At 42.3% G+C, this 15,352-nt stretch overlaps 3 protein-coding genes across 5 annotated transcripts; 2 read left to right on the top strand and 1 right to left on the bottom strand.

The window, feature by feature from the left end:
• Nucleotides 1-6,085: 6,085 nt before the first annotated feature.
• fas (Fas cell surface death receptor) lies at nucleotides 6,086-9,027 on the top strand. The gene is made up of 9 exons (XM_057047964.1): nucleotides 6,086-6,248; nucleotides 6,710-6,792; nucleotides 7,099-7,233; nucleotides 7,410-7,527; nucleotides 7,662-7,732; nucleotides 7,832-7,924; nucleotides 8,044-8,081; nucleotides 8,343-8,361; nucleotides 8,715-9,027. The coding sequence occupies exons 1-9, from the start codon at nucleotides 6,178-6,180 to the stop codon at nucleotides 9,002-9,004; spliced, it is 918 nt and encodes a 305-aa protein (XP_056903944.1). The 5' UTR covers nucleotides 6,086-6,177; the 3' UTR covers nucleotides 9,005-9,027.
• A 799-nt stretch (nucleotides 9,028-9,826) lies between these two features.
• Nucleotides 9,827-13,705, top strand: itprip (inositol 1,4,5-trisphosphate receptor interacting protein). 2 transcript variants are annotated; one of them, XR_008952793.1, is made up of 3 exons: nucleotides 9,827-9,977; nucleotides 10,930-13,260; nucleotides 13,321-13,705. XR_008952793.1 is itself a non-coding variant. In XM_057047963.1 (2 exons), exon 2 carries the CDS (start codon nucleotides 10,984-10,986, stop codon nucleotides 12,586-12,588), a length of 1,605 nt encoding a protein of 534 aa, XP_056903943.1. In that variant the 5' UTR covers nucleotides 9,827-9,977; nucleotides 10,930-10,983; the 3' UTR covers nucleotides 12,589-13,705. The 2 variants fall into 2 exon arrangements, 1 of the variants encoding a protein (XP_056903943.1); XM_057047963.1 differs by having other exon boundaries at nucleotides 10,930-13,705.
• On the bottom strand, nucleotides 13,258-15,352 carry LOC130534084 (glutathione S-transferase omega-1-like). Of its 2 annotated transcripts, none has more exons than XM_057047965.1 (6): nucleotides 15,214-15,352; nucleotides 14,508-14,616; nucleotides 14,194-14,416; nucleotides 14,007-14,108; nucleotides 13,726-13,832; nucleotides 13,258-13,534 (listed from the first exon to the last, which is right to left on the bottom strand). In XM_057047965.1, exons 1-6 carry the CDS (start codon nucleotides 15,239-15,241, stop codon nucleotides 13,384-13,386), a joined length of 720 nt encoding a protein of 239 aa, XP_056903945.1. In that variant the 5' UTR covers nucleotides 15,242-15,352; the 3' UTR covers nucleotides 13,258-13,383. The 2 variants fall into 2 exon arrangements, with proteins under 2 accessions (XP_056903945.1, XP_056903946.1); XM_057047966.1 differs by having other exon boundaries at nucleotides 14,508-14,612; nucleotides 15,214-15,350.

Below are 15,352 nucleotides of genomic sequence, written 5' to 3'. Positions count from 1 at the left end.
CATGTGTGCAATAATACACGTACAGGATGTGCACCTATTGACCAGGCCTCCATTATTTTAATTTTCACATCTGATATCTGCTTTTGCTCCCAAGAACACTGAGTTATTCAACAGAAAGGCTGAGAAACACACCTCACACACTTCACAACCACCGTCTGTGACATACGTGCAGCAGATAAAGCCAGATCTGACCATATTTAAGTGGTTAAAAGCTACAAGAAAAGGTCTTTTGTAACAGTGGCGTCGCCTGTGCGCCACAGTAAAACCCGGTTGTCGTACTCTTTCTGAGTGATTTCAGGCATAACCGAGACACACAACAAATAGAAAATTACAAAAGTGCTGAGGTTTCAGGTCTTCCTCTGTGATTTCTGAAGGGCTGGTGAGAAAGTGAGACAGTATCTGCACTGGAACACTCACAACTACCGCAAATATACCGAGTGTGATTCATCACTTCCTTCCTCTTAAGCACGAACGGTGCAAGAGCATACCGTTTCCATCACCGAGCCCCCACCTAGCTGAGTAAACACGCTGTAAGAAGGAGTGTGCTTCAAAATGTTTGCCAGCCTGCATCTCCACCTGCATCTGTTTTTATGACATATGGTCCATTTTGAATGTTGCGATTCGGCCTTTTCTTTGTCTTGCGTGGATGTGTGTCCTCACATCGACTGCATAACGACTACCAAAATGGGCAAAGTGGGACTGAAGTTTGTGACCTTCAAAGGGCTGTTTGAGGGTTAAGACCTGGTTTTAAGGTTGAGGTTACAGGGGCTACGGTTGGGCTAAGGAGCTGGATAATGCATTAGACCTATGAAACTCCTCACAAAGATAAATACCTGAGGATGTGTATGTGTGTGTGTGTGTGTGTGTGTGTGTTTGTGTGTGTATATACAGGGAGAGAGAGTCTCAAGGCAGCGAGTCCAGCGGTTTGCTACCCACGCCTTTATCAGTTCTGAGGGAACACTTTACAGGTGGGTGAGGTTAAAGTAATGTTTGAATAGAAATAGGTTAAAATAAGCTGTAGAAGTGAATGGAAGTGTGTGTAAAGGTAAATATAAAAGCCACCAAGGGAAACGCTGCACAATCTTGTGTGTGCACATGTGTACCGTACGTGACCCTCGGCAGAGGGCCTGCAAAGAGCCGCGCTCTCGACCTCTGGTGCCATCTGCCAGTGACGGAGCAGAAATGCAAATCAGATGCAGCCAGATAATACAGCACGCTCGCTCCCTCCATTAGAGAAGCCTACAGAAATAAAGTAGGTCAGACAGACCAGCAGCCAGCTGTGTGTGTGTGTGAGTGTGTGTGTGTGAGTGAATGTAATAAGGCACATGCGCCTCTCTTTGTGTGAGGAGACATCTTTACATGCACGTGGGGGGATGGGCCTCAACTTAGCGTTAAGTGTTCATAATATCCTCACTTGCGATGCCGAACGCTCACATGTAACCTAAAGACAAACAGCAGCTCATCCAGTCGGCGCTCCTTTAAAGAGGCGTGTGTGATGGTGCAGAAGGAGCTGGCTGAAAAATAAAGGCTCTTATCTGAGGCTGAAATTAGTCACAGCCAGCCAGGAAGTGATAGGGAGCGTATTAAACTCTCGAAAACGAACCACCCAGGAGGGTGATGCAACGCAGGGGCAACGCTGGTGTAATGCAGACAGATGCGTCTCCTTCTCTCATATCGCTGCGACGCCTTTGAATTATGAATGAGGCCCCCGTACACCTCTTCAATGCTGAAGGCTTCATCTGTTCGTACTCATAACCTGCTGAATGTTTTCAATCACGCCTCACGCCCAAACCACACAATCCTCACCGTTAGCTGTGCCGAGCGTCTCTGGTTAGGGCACACGGAGCCTTTGAGGGGGCTGCTCGGCTCTTTGTTTCTTGTCTGGCAACAGTCAAACACAAAGCAGACACAATCAGTTGCCTGGCGGTAGTTTTAAAGCCCCGCTCCTCCTTTTTATTTATTCGTGCGCTCCCGCTTCAGAACGGTGTGCATGCTTGTATTATTTCCAAAAGGCATCCCGCACAACAACCAATCACATCAGCCCCCTGCTCTTCTTTCTGTAAACTTGCAGCAATCCGAGCTGAATAATAAATGACTACATGCCTTTCAGAATCATTTCGAGCCTTCTATTTATAGATGCTTAAACATTTCCTTCTCCGGCAAACTTTGTGTTTTCTTTTTTTACCACCATCTGATTTCAGGCACAGATTGGAGATTCGGTCACAAGGGAGGGTCAATGAGTCTCATTTCCTGCTGTTTGGTCCTCTTTAACCAAACGACTCTGCACTCCCTGAATTCTGTGAAAATCCCGCTCGCGTTTCTTTATCACTGCTGTGCAGAGTCGATCCAGCGTGCGTTTATGTACACAGAGAAGGTGGTCAAGGCCAGGAAAGCTTTCTCCAGCTCTTTGGAAGGAAGGTAAAGCTGAAGGTAAAAGGAACACTGACATCAGTGTCATTTCCAAGGCCGAGACTCATTTAGAAGTTTTGGATTTTTCCAAACACTTTGACCTCTGATACTTTTGGGGTTACGGTCCATCCAAGTCTCAGCATCTCAAAGATGGGGGGTTTGAGAGAATCTTCGAAGTGAAGATATACCTGGATATCATTAGCAAAGATGGCGTTTCAGGGAATACACAAGAAGGTCCTTGTGTAGTTTTACAGCACGGAGAAGATGACATTTTTAGATATTCTTTTCTTGAGCTCCTTTTCCACTAATGTTTTCAGGTATATATATATATATATATATATATATATATATACCTTGGTGGAAGAAAAATCCTGGGAATTGCATGGTGTGTTTCCACCACACCTCCAAGTTCCAGAAAATAGATTGAAGTTTCTTCAAATGTTAATTCATTTGTTTCAGCACTTGTCCTCATCTAGCTCCTGTCTGCCTTAGACCATGTTCCTCCACTCAGCACACAGCCTTTTAAAATACTGGGGGCTTTCTTAATTCCTGCCTCACTTCTAGGTAGTTTTTTCAGGGAAAGTTTGTTGCTGGGGGAAAGTTTTTTCACCATGTACATTCTGTTGAAATGTGCTGAGGTTTATCAAAATCCAGGCCAGATGATACAAGTTCCTGCGCATGGAAAGGGGGCTTTGGTAACAAAGGTCACCCCTGAGTTCATAGTGGAAGATGTCCTTTCATTCAGTGGTTCAGAGGAAGGACAAATGGGTTATGGATCCACATTATAAGACAGAGGACAGGTAGAGGACAGAGCAGACAAGGCTGGAAATTTGACCTGGCCTGCAGACTTAACCTAGCCTCTTGTTGCTGCTATGATGAGCTAACTGGATTTCTCCTATACCAGCAGTCCCATTAAATCCATCTCTATGGAACATTCATCCAGAATTAGCCTTGTCTTCCCAACGTTCCGGAGAGGAATGCTCATCGCCGTTGCCGCTGCTCTCCTTTGTCTCACCAGACTGAACGAGGGACTCTCTCGGGCAAATCCCGCTTTTCTGTGTCCAGACGCAGGCTTGCCCACGGATTCGCTCAGCCCTAATTAAGCAGGATGAGTCGAGGGGAGAAAAATCTCTGCACGGACATTATCATCCGGTGGCAGCTTTACAGATTTTTGACTTTTCGTTCAGTGCGCGCGCATGTGTGTAAGCTGGCGCTGAGGGAGAGAAAACATCGACACATTGTTGTCGAGGGCATAATCCTCACTTTTATTAATGGCGGGAGTGAAAGAAACTCGCCACGTGTCCGGACGTGTGTGTCCACGCTGCAGCCCGTTGCACGGCCTTGTACGGTGCGCTTCAGATGTACAGAACTTGCTGTGCATCCCCCCCGAGACCTGCGTCATCGGCTCAGAGGTTATTTCCTGTAGCCGCAGAGCAGCATATCTCTTCCTGTTCTCTGTGTGCAGAAGCATCAGGACCCTTTTTTATACATTAAACAGAGAGTGAAATGAGGAACAAATGCTGAAGGAAGTTGGGCCGCGCTATCCATGAGACTTTTGTAGGTGAAGGTTTGGAAATATTTTACATAAATGCTTATCGCTGCAGCAGAATTCCTCTGGAAATATTGCTTCCCTGACAGAGACCCCCTGCAGAGATTAAAAGGTTAAATATGCTTCACGCCGAGCGCCAATCATTGGTTTTACTCGTAAAAGTCTATTTGTGTGCGTAAAAGAGTCCCTCAACCTCCACATTCCCAATTCTACCCTCCTCAAATGGTTCCTCCGGGCTCTTTGAACTGGAGCGGAAACAGAACAAGTTGGTTTGATGGACCTTTCTTTTGCTTAATGCCAGGACTGATTTCTGTTCAAACGGTTGGATCAATCAATAGAAGAAAATAGGTTAGACCAGTTTTGTATTGATGGTCGATACTGTGCATAAAACTGGAATAATAGCCAACAGAAAAAGTTACTCTTAATACAGGAGGATGAGTTTGATTGAATCGCTACTCAGGGTTTTTACTGTAATCAAAAATAATACCCCTCAACATTGAAAGTTATTAGGATTACCTTAATAAACACCCCACCAAAAAAAACCAAACAACCCACATTTGGGGCTTTTCCACTGTCATGCATGGCAATTCAATTTTCTGGATGTTTGAAAAGTGACGTTCTGTTGACCCACTTCCTATGATTATAACAAACAGGCATGTAGAATCAGGCATTAGGAAGAAGGTTGATAAGGACATATTTCAGCTTCATATACCTTAACCTGGTTATCATTCACTTGGGTATTTATTACTGTTATAAACACATTATAACAACAGGTAAAGGATAATTACATTATTACATGTGATGTTTTAGTGCCAGTGAACAGGTATGAATTCTGGAATCATAAATTTCAGTTTCTAGGATGAAAGTCACAAAACTACCAAAGTCAACGTCAATATTGGGACGAGTTTTGCATCAAAAACAAACAAATGTTCTACTTGTCTAGCAGCAAATTCATGTTTTTCAATGAGACTTCTAAGTGGGGCAACTGTACCGTCAGCAGACGGGTAAAAATGTGACTCCAGGACTACAAAGGAACAGAATTTGGTGTGCACAAACAACTGCATCCCAAAGGAGTTTCTCCTTAAAGCTAAGTTCTTATCCCTCGCATCCCCCCAAAAATATTTCTTTTTTGTTCAAAGGTAAATCTGTTGTCAACTCCAATTTGAAGAGATCAAACATGCTTGATGCTTTTGAGTCTAGGTGCAGATATTAATTTGTTAGTGGCACAAAGGAAAAGTGCTTTTTTCTTTAAAAGTGATGTCTGCCAGAAGGAGATTTGATTCTTTACTGTCGTGAAAGATTATCACCTGTAAAGAACCATGATCAGGTCCTTGTTTTTACCCCATCTGAGCCTTTACCCCAAAACCAAGATGGGTTCCATCAGTCGAGCATTCTTAGTGGTCTGACACGAGTTTCACCTACCATGTTCTACTTAGTGAGGCCAACAATAGGTTAAAAATAAATAAATAAAAAATAAATGATGAAAATCTTGTATTTTATGCACATTTAGGTGTAAAGATTCATGAAAGATGTCACACTTTTTTTTACACCTTTATTGAATATGTATCCCAAATAAAAGTTTGCAATGGTGATGTGTAATGGTGATAAAAAAAAATTTTGTACTATTTTTGACAGTAAGTCATTCCCTCTATCCATCATCTGCAACTTCTTTGTAGGGTAATAAGTCATTTTTAAAAAGTCCCAGTAGTGGAATAATACGTTCGGTAAGATATTTCACTGTTGTGTTTGGAACTGATAAAGTTATTTATCTTCCTCAGTTTGAGCTCCCCTGCAGCCGGTCCAAAATGCTACAAATGGAATTAGCGCCACCTAGTGGTAAAAATACTCATATATGTATATATAAATAACTTTTTGGTACTTTCTAAAGCATTGTTACGGTAGACACGTGGGTTCTAATGTGTTCGCCACAGTTGCATAAAAGGGAGTTTCCACAATTGCAACGTTCTAACCCCTTACATTTGGAACCATGCTCTAAATCCAAATGATAAGACTGAATTCCTATTGTCTAATATTATGTTACAGACTCCCAATTTGGGGGCTTGCAGTAACAGTTAGTGCAATAAATTGAATTCACTATTTAATAGCGTCTCCAGTGCCGCCTGGCCACTTCCTGTCAGTAGGGGAGTGCCGATATAACAGGAAATCTCGCACGAAATCTTCAGATACCAAATTGAGGTCAAGGAGCGTGTGTGGGCGCGATGGAAGCCGGTTCAAACGTGTCTTCTGGGTGGATTAAAACACTGATTTTGTGTTACGTCGCTGTTTCACTGTAAGTAAACTTCAGACGTTTGCTTGACGTTGCGTACTTAAATGTAACTCGACCTACATCCTGCAACCCAAGACAGTTCCGTCTCGAAGTTTTTATTTGGGAATAGATGACCTCGTTTGAGTTTAGTTTATTAGTTTTAGTTTAGTGTTAGGTTTTAGTTTAGTTTCACGTATATTTATGATCGATTATAGATTTAAAGTGTCGTGTCGACGGGCGGGTGTGGATTGACGGTTGTTTTTTTTTGTGCGTAGACGTAATCAAGTAGGTGTGTGTGTGTGTGTGTGTGTGGTGTGTGTGTGTGTGTGTGTGTGTGTGTGTGTGTGTGTGTGTGTGTGTGACATAATAAATAAGGTGAGTGGAACTGATATAAGATAGTCACAACAAAAGGAAACATGTTGTGAAACATTTTGTGTTGTGTACTTACTTGGGAATTCAACTCGTACTTTTACTTTCGGTTCCAGCGGCTTCGTCGTCCCCTCTTCCTCCCAGTGTGTCGATGGAACCTACAAACATGACGGAAGGGACTGCTGCCTGTGTGCTGCTGGTACGTCTGCATGGTGTCAGATTCATTGATTTGCATCTGATTTCCAGAATATGCAGGAGCGGGTTGACAGCCTGGTCTTACTGCTTAATTGGTGTACTTCCCAGTTAGGATCAGGAGCTTGCACAGGCTTTGAAATGGTTACTCTCTGTGGGTCGAGCTGTACTCTCAAAGAGATTTAAATGTTCAAGCATGTCCAATGTTGTGGCCACAGTCCCTGATTATCAGTTATGTAAAAGAAGGAACAGTGGACTGATCATCAGATTAACCTGGTTAGTTAAACCATTTCTATGCATCCTCATGCTGTAGGTCTCTATCTGATGGAACACTGCACCGAGACCCTGCAATATGGAAAATGTGAGACCTGTAAAGACGATACGTACAGCAGTGAGCCGACTAGCCAGATGTCCTGTGAGCCCTGCAGGTCGTGCTCACAACCCAATGGTACAGTAGTGCAACTGGGTGACACTCACTTCTGCTCACACTTTCTAAAGAAAATACATAGCTCAAAAATGCTTATTAATGTGATATAAAATGCAACATTGTTGTTATTGTTACAGAGCTTATGCAGTTCTGTCAGTCCCTCTCATGTCACTCTTGTGCTTAAAACATTTTTTTAGATAATCTGGAAGAGGATGAACCCTGCACTCCTGCCAGAAACAGAAAGTGTCGGTGTAGAAAGGACCATTATTGCAGCAGTAAACTGGAAATCTGTAGACTCTGCAACCCTTGTAGTATGTAAGTTCTTGCATCATCATTTATTACTGTTAGACTGCTGACATTTTTCTTTTTTTTAAAAAAAAAGACAAATACGTAATAAATTAGCCCTCATAACTCCACGTCATTCATACCTTCATCTATTTTGGTTCAAGATGTGAGCCTGAGGGCATCAAAGTAGCCTGTACAGCCAACAATGACACAGTCTGCAATGAAAGAGCTCCAGGTATGCTTTTGTGTAATACAATTAACTCTCTCCATAATTATGTTATTGTATCATAATTCCTTTATATAACCCAAATTTGTCAATACCTTTCTTTTTTAGATGGGCTAAGTGTCGGAGTTATACTTGGCATAGTTTTTGGGGTCATTGGTCCTGTCATTGGTCTTCTGATCGTGGTAGCTTGTTGGCATAAACGTGAGTATTTAATATAATGAGACCCACGGAGGGCGCTTGAACATCTCCGTCGATAGTTAGGTACAGGTATAACAGGTGAGTGTTATTAAAGTTGTTATGCGTTTTGTCTCCCTCAAAAGGCAGGAAACAGCAGTCAGAGGACATTACAACTATTAGGGTAAGTTAGCATCTGCTGTTTACTGTGCTACCATACTAACTTTCTCCTGTTTTATCTAACATCTGCTGTCTTTGTCGGTTACAAAAATACTTTTCTGTCTCTACTGTTGCAATAGCGGCTCTTTTCTATAGGAAATACAGGTCAGTTGTCTGAAATGGTTGGAGTCCTAGTTTGTGTTGTAGTCAGACGTTGGTGGTTTTGGTTTGCTTGTTTATTTGCTGTGTAAACGTGTTTAACACTTATCCTGATTTTGCTTTCCAGGAAATGGAGCCGTTAAAAGGTAAGAATCATCTGTTGATTCAATGGTTTCCACAGTTGAAAACCTGTAGATAATATCAGGTTGCATGGTAGAAACCTGTATTGAAATGCAATTTATGCAGACCCAAATATGAGGGGGGCTTTCAGACCTACATGCTAAACTGTGGTGGTGTTAACAATAAGTTAACATCTTATTCTGAAAATCGTAAATCATTATCTAGTAATAAAAAGGGAGTAGTTGGCATCTTATATTCCTGGAGAGAGGTGGGATTTTACTCAGTTCAGTATTCCACATGCTATTAAAATCACAATGAAAGGTGTTTGTCCCTTTAAGCGTGCTGAACTTTGTTGTAATAATCTTCCGGTTCTTTTCAGAAGTGGAGCTTTACCCTCACTTGCCTGACATCGCGGACATAATCGGATGGAAGGATATGAAAGATATCGCGATAGCAAGCGGTATAACACAGGTGACGATTGAGTCTGTCCAACTTAATCACCAAAATGACCACGAGGAACAGACACAAGAGCTGCTGAACCGCTTTAGAGAGAAGCATGGCCAAGAGGCTGCAAAGAAGTTGATTGAGTTGCTTAAAACAAAAGGAAAAAATAACAAAGCTGTCAGGGTTGAATCTCTGTTGAGACGTGCTGCTGGGAATGTTGTCTAATGGAAGCATTTTTTTAAAAACAACACAAAGAAAAAACTTACAAGCACTTTATTTTTAAGCTCGTACCAATTGCTATTGTCTGCCAATCCACCACCAGGCGAGTCCGAGTTAGGTCCTGGCTCAGACCTCTCTGGCTCGCTCTGTGTGGAGTTTACATATTGTGAGGGTGTTCCAGAGATCACCTGCAGATCAAAAACATGCACGCTTGGTTGCCTTGAGACTCTGAACTCTACTGTTACTGTTTTCACTTTTGCAGTATTTGTCTTCTGATTTGTTTTGTTATGAGATTGGTGCACATTTTTAAATGATTTCTCAACTCTAAAATGCTGTTAAATGATTTTAAATAAAAGCAGCAGGATTCAATTTGTGTTTCTTTTCTAAAACAAGGCAGACTGCAACAAGAGTCTCTTGCAATAGCTATCCTTGAGAAATTCTGCCATCCACTTATGGCACAACCACATGCAACTTGTTAACTGAAACTGCCTGACTGCAATAACCGCAGTCTTCTAGCATTAGCTGCAAGGGCTTCAGGATGTTTGCAAGATGTTCCCTCATTAGAAGTAAAGACCTTAAAATTGCATGAGTGTTATTAATATGAAATCTAGCAGACGTCTGGGTACTATTAACAAAGCCCGTTTTTTGTTTTTTTTACATTTTTAGTGTACCAATAACAGTGACGTGGTTGGCCTAATCACTCATGTATTTAGAGTTATTATAAAACAAAATATTAAGCTCATAATTTATTGAGGGAGTGTTGCAGAAGGCTCTTCTCAATCGCATTTTGAGTGCGTTCAGACCTCCGAGTGGGCGTGGTCTGACCGGATGGGTGGGGTTCACAATCCGGAAATGGGTGGGGAAATAAAGCGTCAAGCGTTCCCAAGCTTGCTCTCATGAGTTTGACGCATATGGTTTTAACAAAGCATTTCTCCATGGAGAGAACCCTCCACGTTCAGAAACAAAGACCAGTGCAAAGGTAAGGTCAACGATTTTATATACTATGTCTACTTTTATATCCTGGGAGTCTACAAGTTGATGTCCGCAAAACGTTTTCAGTCAGCGTTTTCCGTAATGGCGGGTCGCTGTTTTGTTACTAAGACAACCGGAGACAGCCTCAATCTGTGAGCAAAACAACGATGGAAAAACGTGCATTTTGCTTATGGATTGTGCAGTTTTAACTGTAATACGCCTGACATGTCTTCATCAACGTTATGAAAAGTGGAATACTTTTGTTGTTTAGCACATTTAACAGCAACACTTGCTTCTTGTATCTGACAGGAAGGATCCACCATAGATCTAAGATTTAAATGACCGTCTGTGCTGGTCTGGTCTCTCTGTCTCTCTGTCTGGGTGTTTGTTTGGACAAACTGAGCCATGCAAGTTTTGGAAAAATCCAAGTCATGGGAAGTTTCTCTGCCTGTATGACCTCACATACTCTGCAATTACACTGTAATTTTAAACCCTACCAACGACTAGTAATTCCACCCTAGAGTGAGATCATGATCCACGTGTTCTTTCTCAGTATTCTCACCACGTTATATTCCATCACCGTAAAGTGTCGTCGGTTTTAAACATTCATCCCATTTTCTCCACTATTACGATCTGCTAAGACGCAAGGGGCTTATGCAATTTCCTTTCCTGCACACAATATTGCGTTGCTTGGTGGCCATCAGGAAACACCCCGAGGGAGACGAGCCAATAAGGTTATTGCACATTTTTTAAAAGGGAGGGAACAGTTATTTCATTTTGCAGCAAATGTTAACAGGATGCAAAAAAAGAGGAACAAAGTTGATAACAAGCCTAATCTTACTTCCTTTCAGACTGAAACTAGCAAATGTGTCTATATTTGGCACAAAGACTGGGGCGGAGTTCAACTCTGCCAAATAACTAAATTAGCATTTGTAAAACTGTAATTTCCTCTCTTTCAGGGTCTAGGCTGCTGCCTTGTCATCAGCAGGGTGCTTAAATAAAATGAACTGAAGATGCAGGGGGCCATTGCACGCATGTGTGTGTTAGTGGCTGCGGCCATATTAAACCATCCCTTGCTCTCCCCTCAAGAGAACGCCACGCTCCATGACCAGGATGAGGAACTGATGGCTCGCATGCGGGAACATGAAGAGATGTTGGAAAAGGAGCAGGCCAAGCTGGAGAAAGAGTTCTCTCAGCTGACACCAGAGCCAGAAAACATCAGCTCTGAGGAGGAGTATAGCGGGTACTTGTGGAGCTCGGTGGTATTTTTAGTATTCCTGGTGATCGAGATGTTCCGAATGCATGGGGCCCATACAGAAATCACACCGTTTGGGGACGAAGACATTTATTCAGAAGGTGGCTCCCTCGCCCCCAGACTGAAGGCGTTGGACAAGGAGGTTCTGAACAACTTCTGCGACAAATGCACCTACACATCCTCCAATGAAATCTGGAGGGTGAGAGAGTTCGTGGAGGGTTTTGCTGACGACTTGTTGGAATCACTCCGGAGTGTGTGTGACAGGGATGACGACATGGAAGTCGGGGACTTTGTTGGAATTGGAAGCGTGTTTGAGTCTTGGAAGGTGTGCAAGCCCCTGATGTGCGACCTCCTGGTGCCTTTCTCACCTCCAGATCCATTTGCGCTGCAGTTCCATCTGTGGTGCAGCTGTTCCAGCAACGTGCCTCCGAACATGCAGGGCTGCGGCAAGATCAAGGTCTCCAAGTCTGGTGGGAACGAGGGCTGTCTCTGCGGCTCTGCTAACATGGGGGAGGACGTGCTGTGTCTCTTGCATAATGGGAACGATGTGCCCAGTGTGGAACGCAGTCCCGATGACCTGCTTTGCACCAGGAACACATCCTTCTTATCTAAAGATCAAGTCATGAAGTGGTTCCAGATCTCTGTTACCAAAGCTTGGGGACGCATCTCCCACAAATATGACTTTGAGGTCACTTTTCGCAACCTGGATGCTGCGGGCGCCCTAAAGGTCCGCTTTCATTCAGGGAAGGTTGTTGTATTGAACATGATACCAGTGGTTCAGCTGCAGGATACAGATGCCTACTTTGTCTCTCACTTTCCATCCGGTTCCGAGAGCCCCCCAGACCCCTACTGGCCTTTGTCTTTCGCAGTGTATGAGAGGAATTTGCTGAAACTGATATCTAAACGTCTACCGCAAAACTCCTGTCACTTACACTGCCTTCAGATTGTTACTTTTCTCCACAGAAAACAGGCAAGCCTCACAGGAAGGACGGCACTCACAAACTACCACATTAAGACTGTCCTCTTGCACTTGTTGCTGGGTAAAAGGGCCTCTTCATGGGGCACGGAGCACATGGAGAGCAGGCTTTGCGATTTGCTCAGCTTCTTGCATAGGAGTTTACAGGAAAAGAGACTGCATCATGTTATGATTGGGAACAGTAAGGTGACAGAACTCATCCACGTTCCTGAGATAATAAGTAGAGCAGAGCCCGTCAATCTGCTCCGGTGTCTGGTGCTGCAAGCGGAGCTTCATGCTCAAACACTTCAGCATTTCAATGAGATGCTAAAAAATGCACCTGCGCTCCTACAGGATTACACACCTCACTGGTCTAATGGTTTGTGCCTGCTTGGTGACGGGGTGTGAACCAGTTGTGTTATCCAAATTATCCGACTGTTGTACTGAACTGTTAAGAATATGACCTCCAAACCTCGCCACCTGTGCAACAATAGCTACTTTTTGTGCATAAGCACTGTGTGCATGTTGCTTCTTGAGCTCCTCTTCCAAGGTTCCTTTAAAACTGACTTTTCACCTCAGTCTCAAATGTCAGCTTTATGATTGTGGAGGTCTACAGACATGGATGATACAAGTCGCAAAAAGTAGAACGTATCATCCTCTGAAAGAGATCGAAATGTAGACCATGAGTCCTCCAAAGTTGTAGTTAAAAAAACACCAAAAGTAGTCCCTGTCTAATTTTTATCTCATTTTCATGATTGTATTCTTTACCTTCCTTAAAATAATTCCATATTTAGAGAAGCATTTGAATAAAAATGTGTTTGAGGTGTAAAGGTTGGAGGATTGATGGATGGAACAGCCTAGTTTACTGATGGACGCAGCAGTATTTCCATGAAGGTTACATTAATTACCTCAGCACACATCCATCTTATCAACAGTTAGAAATGTTAGCGCATCTATTTTCTGATATAGTCTTGTATACCAGTGTTCTTATTTGTAAGACAAGTTATTTTTGTTACCGTAGATATTCTATAGATATATTTATATGCGCATTATTTATTAGGAGATTTTTGTACAACAGATGTTGAGAAAAATTTATTGGATGCTGAAAATCTAGTTACATCTCAGTTCCGTTTTTGATAGAAAGACCAAGATGACAGAAACCATAACAAAAAAGACGGTTTAAGTTTTGGAAACGAATCATTTTTACAGGCCGTAGTCGTAATCAGGTTTGCCATCAGCGTATGTTTTGTAGAAGGCCTTGTGCGTGTCCAGACTGTACGAGGTAGCTTTGACCGCTGGGTCCTCATACATGCGTTCAGTCCACTTTGCCAGCTCAGGTGTGTTGTCAAGGCAGCTGAAGTTAAAAGGCAAAATCTCAGTATTTATCACAGACTGAATTGTAACGCGTTTGTGTTCTCATAGAAATATGAAGGTAAAAAAACCAATATGCTCTGAAACAATTAATCTGCTTTTTTGGTTTATTATCCAGCTCTTGTACTGTTTCAATTAAATGTATTTTCTCTGATTCAGGAGATTATTTCTTACCTCTTCAGTCCAAAGACTTCCAGCCTCTCGAACCACGGCCACATCATGTAGTCAATCATCGTGATGGAATCGCCACCAAAGTACTTGGTCTTCTTGTTAGCAAAGTCCTGCAAATGTAACGTAACACACATCAGAGTTGTGTACAGTAAAAACCTAATGTAATTATTGAGCTAAGTAATTCAAAGCACACAAGTGGGTGACTTTCCTTTATTCAAAAACATCTTTAGTTTTAGGGGACAATGATATTTCATTTTAAAATTCTAGACTATTCTCTAACCTACCTCATTTAATTTGGTCAGCTTCTCTTTTAGTTCAGTTTCCAGTCCTGACACATCATCTCCATTCTTTTTACCCATAACGATCTTGTAGAAATATGGAACTATCTGTGGACAGCAGGCACATTTAAGATTATATTCATAAGCATAATAGACTGCACTGCAAACTGGTATTCAGCCACATTTCTAATACCTTGGAAAAATGCTCCAGCATCATTTTTTGCTGAGCTTTACCAAAAGGTGTGGAAGGAAGCAGTTTCTTTTCAGGGTAAACTTCATCCAGGTATTCACAGGTGATCGGGGATTCATATATCACCTCTCCAGCAGGTGTTTCCAGTGTTGGAACGAGACCAAGAGGATTCTTCTGAAGGAACCAGTCAGGTTTGTCTTTAAGGTGAATGTTGATGGTTTCATACCTGCAGTACAGAAATGTATGCAGCCAAATGAAATCAGGACCACTGATGAATTTAACAATGGGAATAAAGATGTGGTTCAATATGGAATTACTTGATCCCTTTGGCATTCAACACCAATCTCGTCCTTTGAGCAAATGGGCAGAATCTCATGCTGTACAGTCTGATGTGGCCTTCAGGGACTGGACCTGGAGCAGGACTACCTGCAACAAATAAAGTCCATTTACCAATGTGATGATTATGATAATGTTCAATCCATTTATGCTGACTTGCATTATTATAACATTGTGCGTTGGTTGCTATAATTACAGGATGAAAAGTTCACAAACAAAATAGACGATCAAGTTGACTTATTGTTAAAAAAAATAAAAAAATCCTGTGCATATCTAATGTTGCCACATTATTGCACTATTTTCACATTACAACATCACTATTTTGCAGGAGAAATTAAATGCAACAAAAGTGAAAGACACCAGATCAACCTATCAGTTTGACCTTAAATTTAGGTCAGTGCGAGTACGCGCACAATTTTACCAAGTCATCGTGAGTCAAGATAATGACCTGGCCAACATCAGTATGTCATTTTAAAGGATCTCACCATTCCAAAGATATCAGCAATAAGGGCAAATTCTTAGTATATATTAAATTCAGCAGCTATTTACAGCTTTCATAAAATCAGCAAAACATATTTAATCGAACGTGTCTGCCATCTGTTTAAGTGGAAAGGTGCGCGCCCCTAATCAAGCAAGTAAAAGTAACAACAGCTTAATGAGGAGACCAAAAAAAGGCAGAATTCTTACCGTTAGCGTGACACTTTTCAGTGGACATGTTTGTTTCAGGTGGACTCTTAAACAGCAGAAATATAGACGGACGGACGGTATGCAGACAGACGGCGCTCCGCTCAGCTAAGTGCACACTCTTCCGGGTTCGGTGCCGCTG

The sequence above is a fragment of the Takifugu flavidus genome, chromosome 11 (genome assembly GCF_003711565.1).
Source record: "Takifugu flavidus isolate HTHZ2018 chromosome 11, ASM371156v2, whole genome shotgun sequence".
Classification (NCBI taxonomy): Eukaryota; Metazoa; Chordata; class Actinopteri; order Tetraodontiformes; family Tetraodontidae; genus Takifugu; species Takifugu flavidus.
The sequence above is the reverse complement of the archived record's forward strand: the minus strand, read 5'-3'. Positions and strand labels throughout refer to the sequence as shown.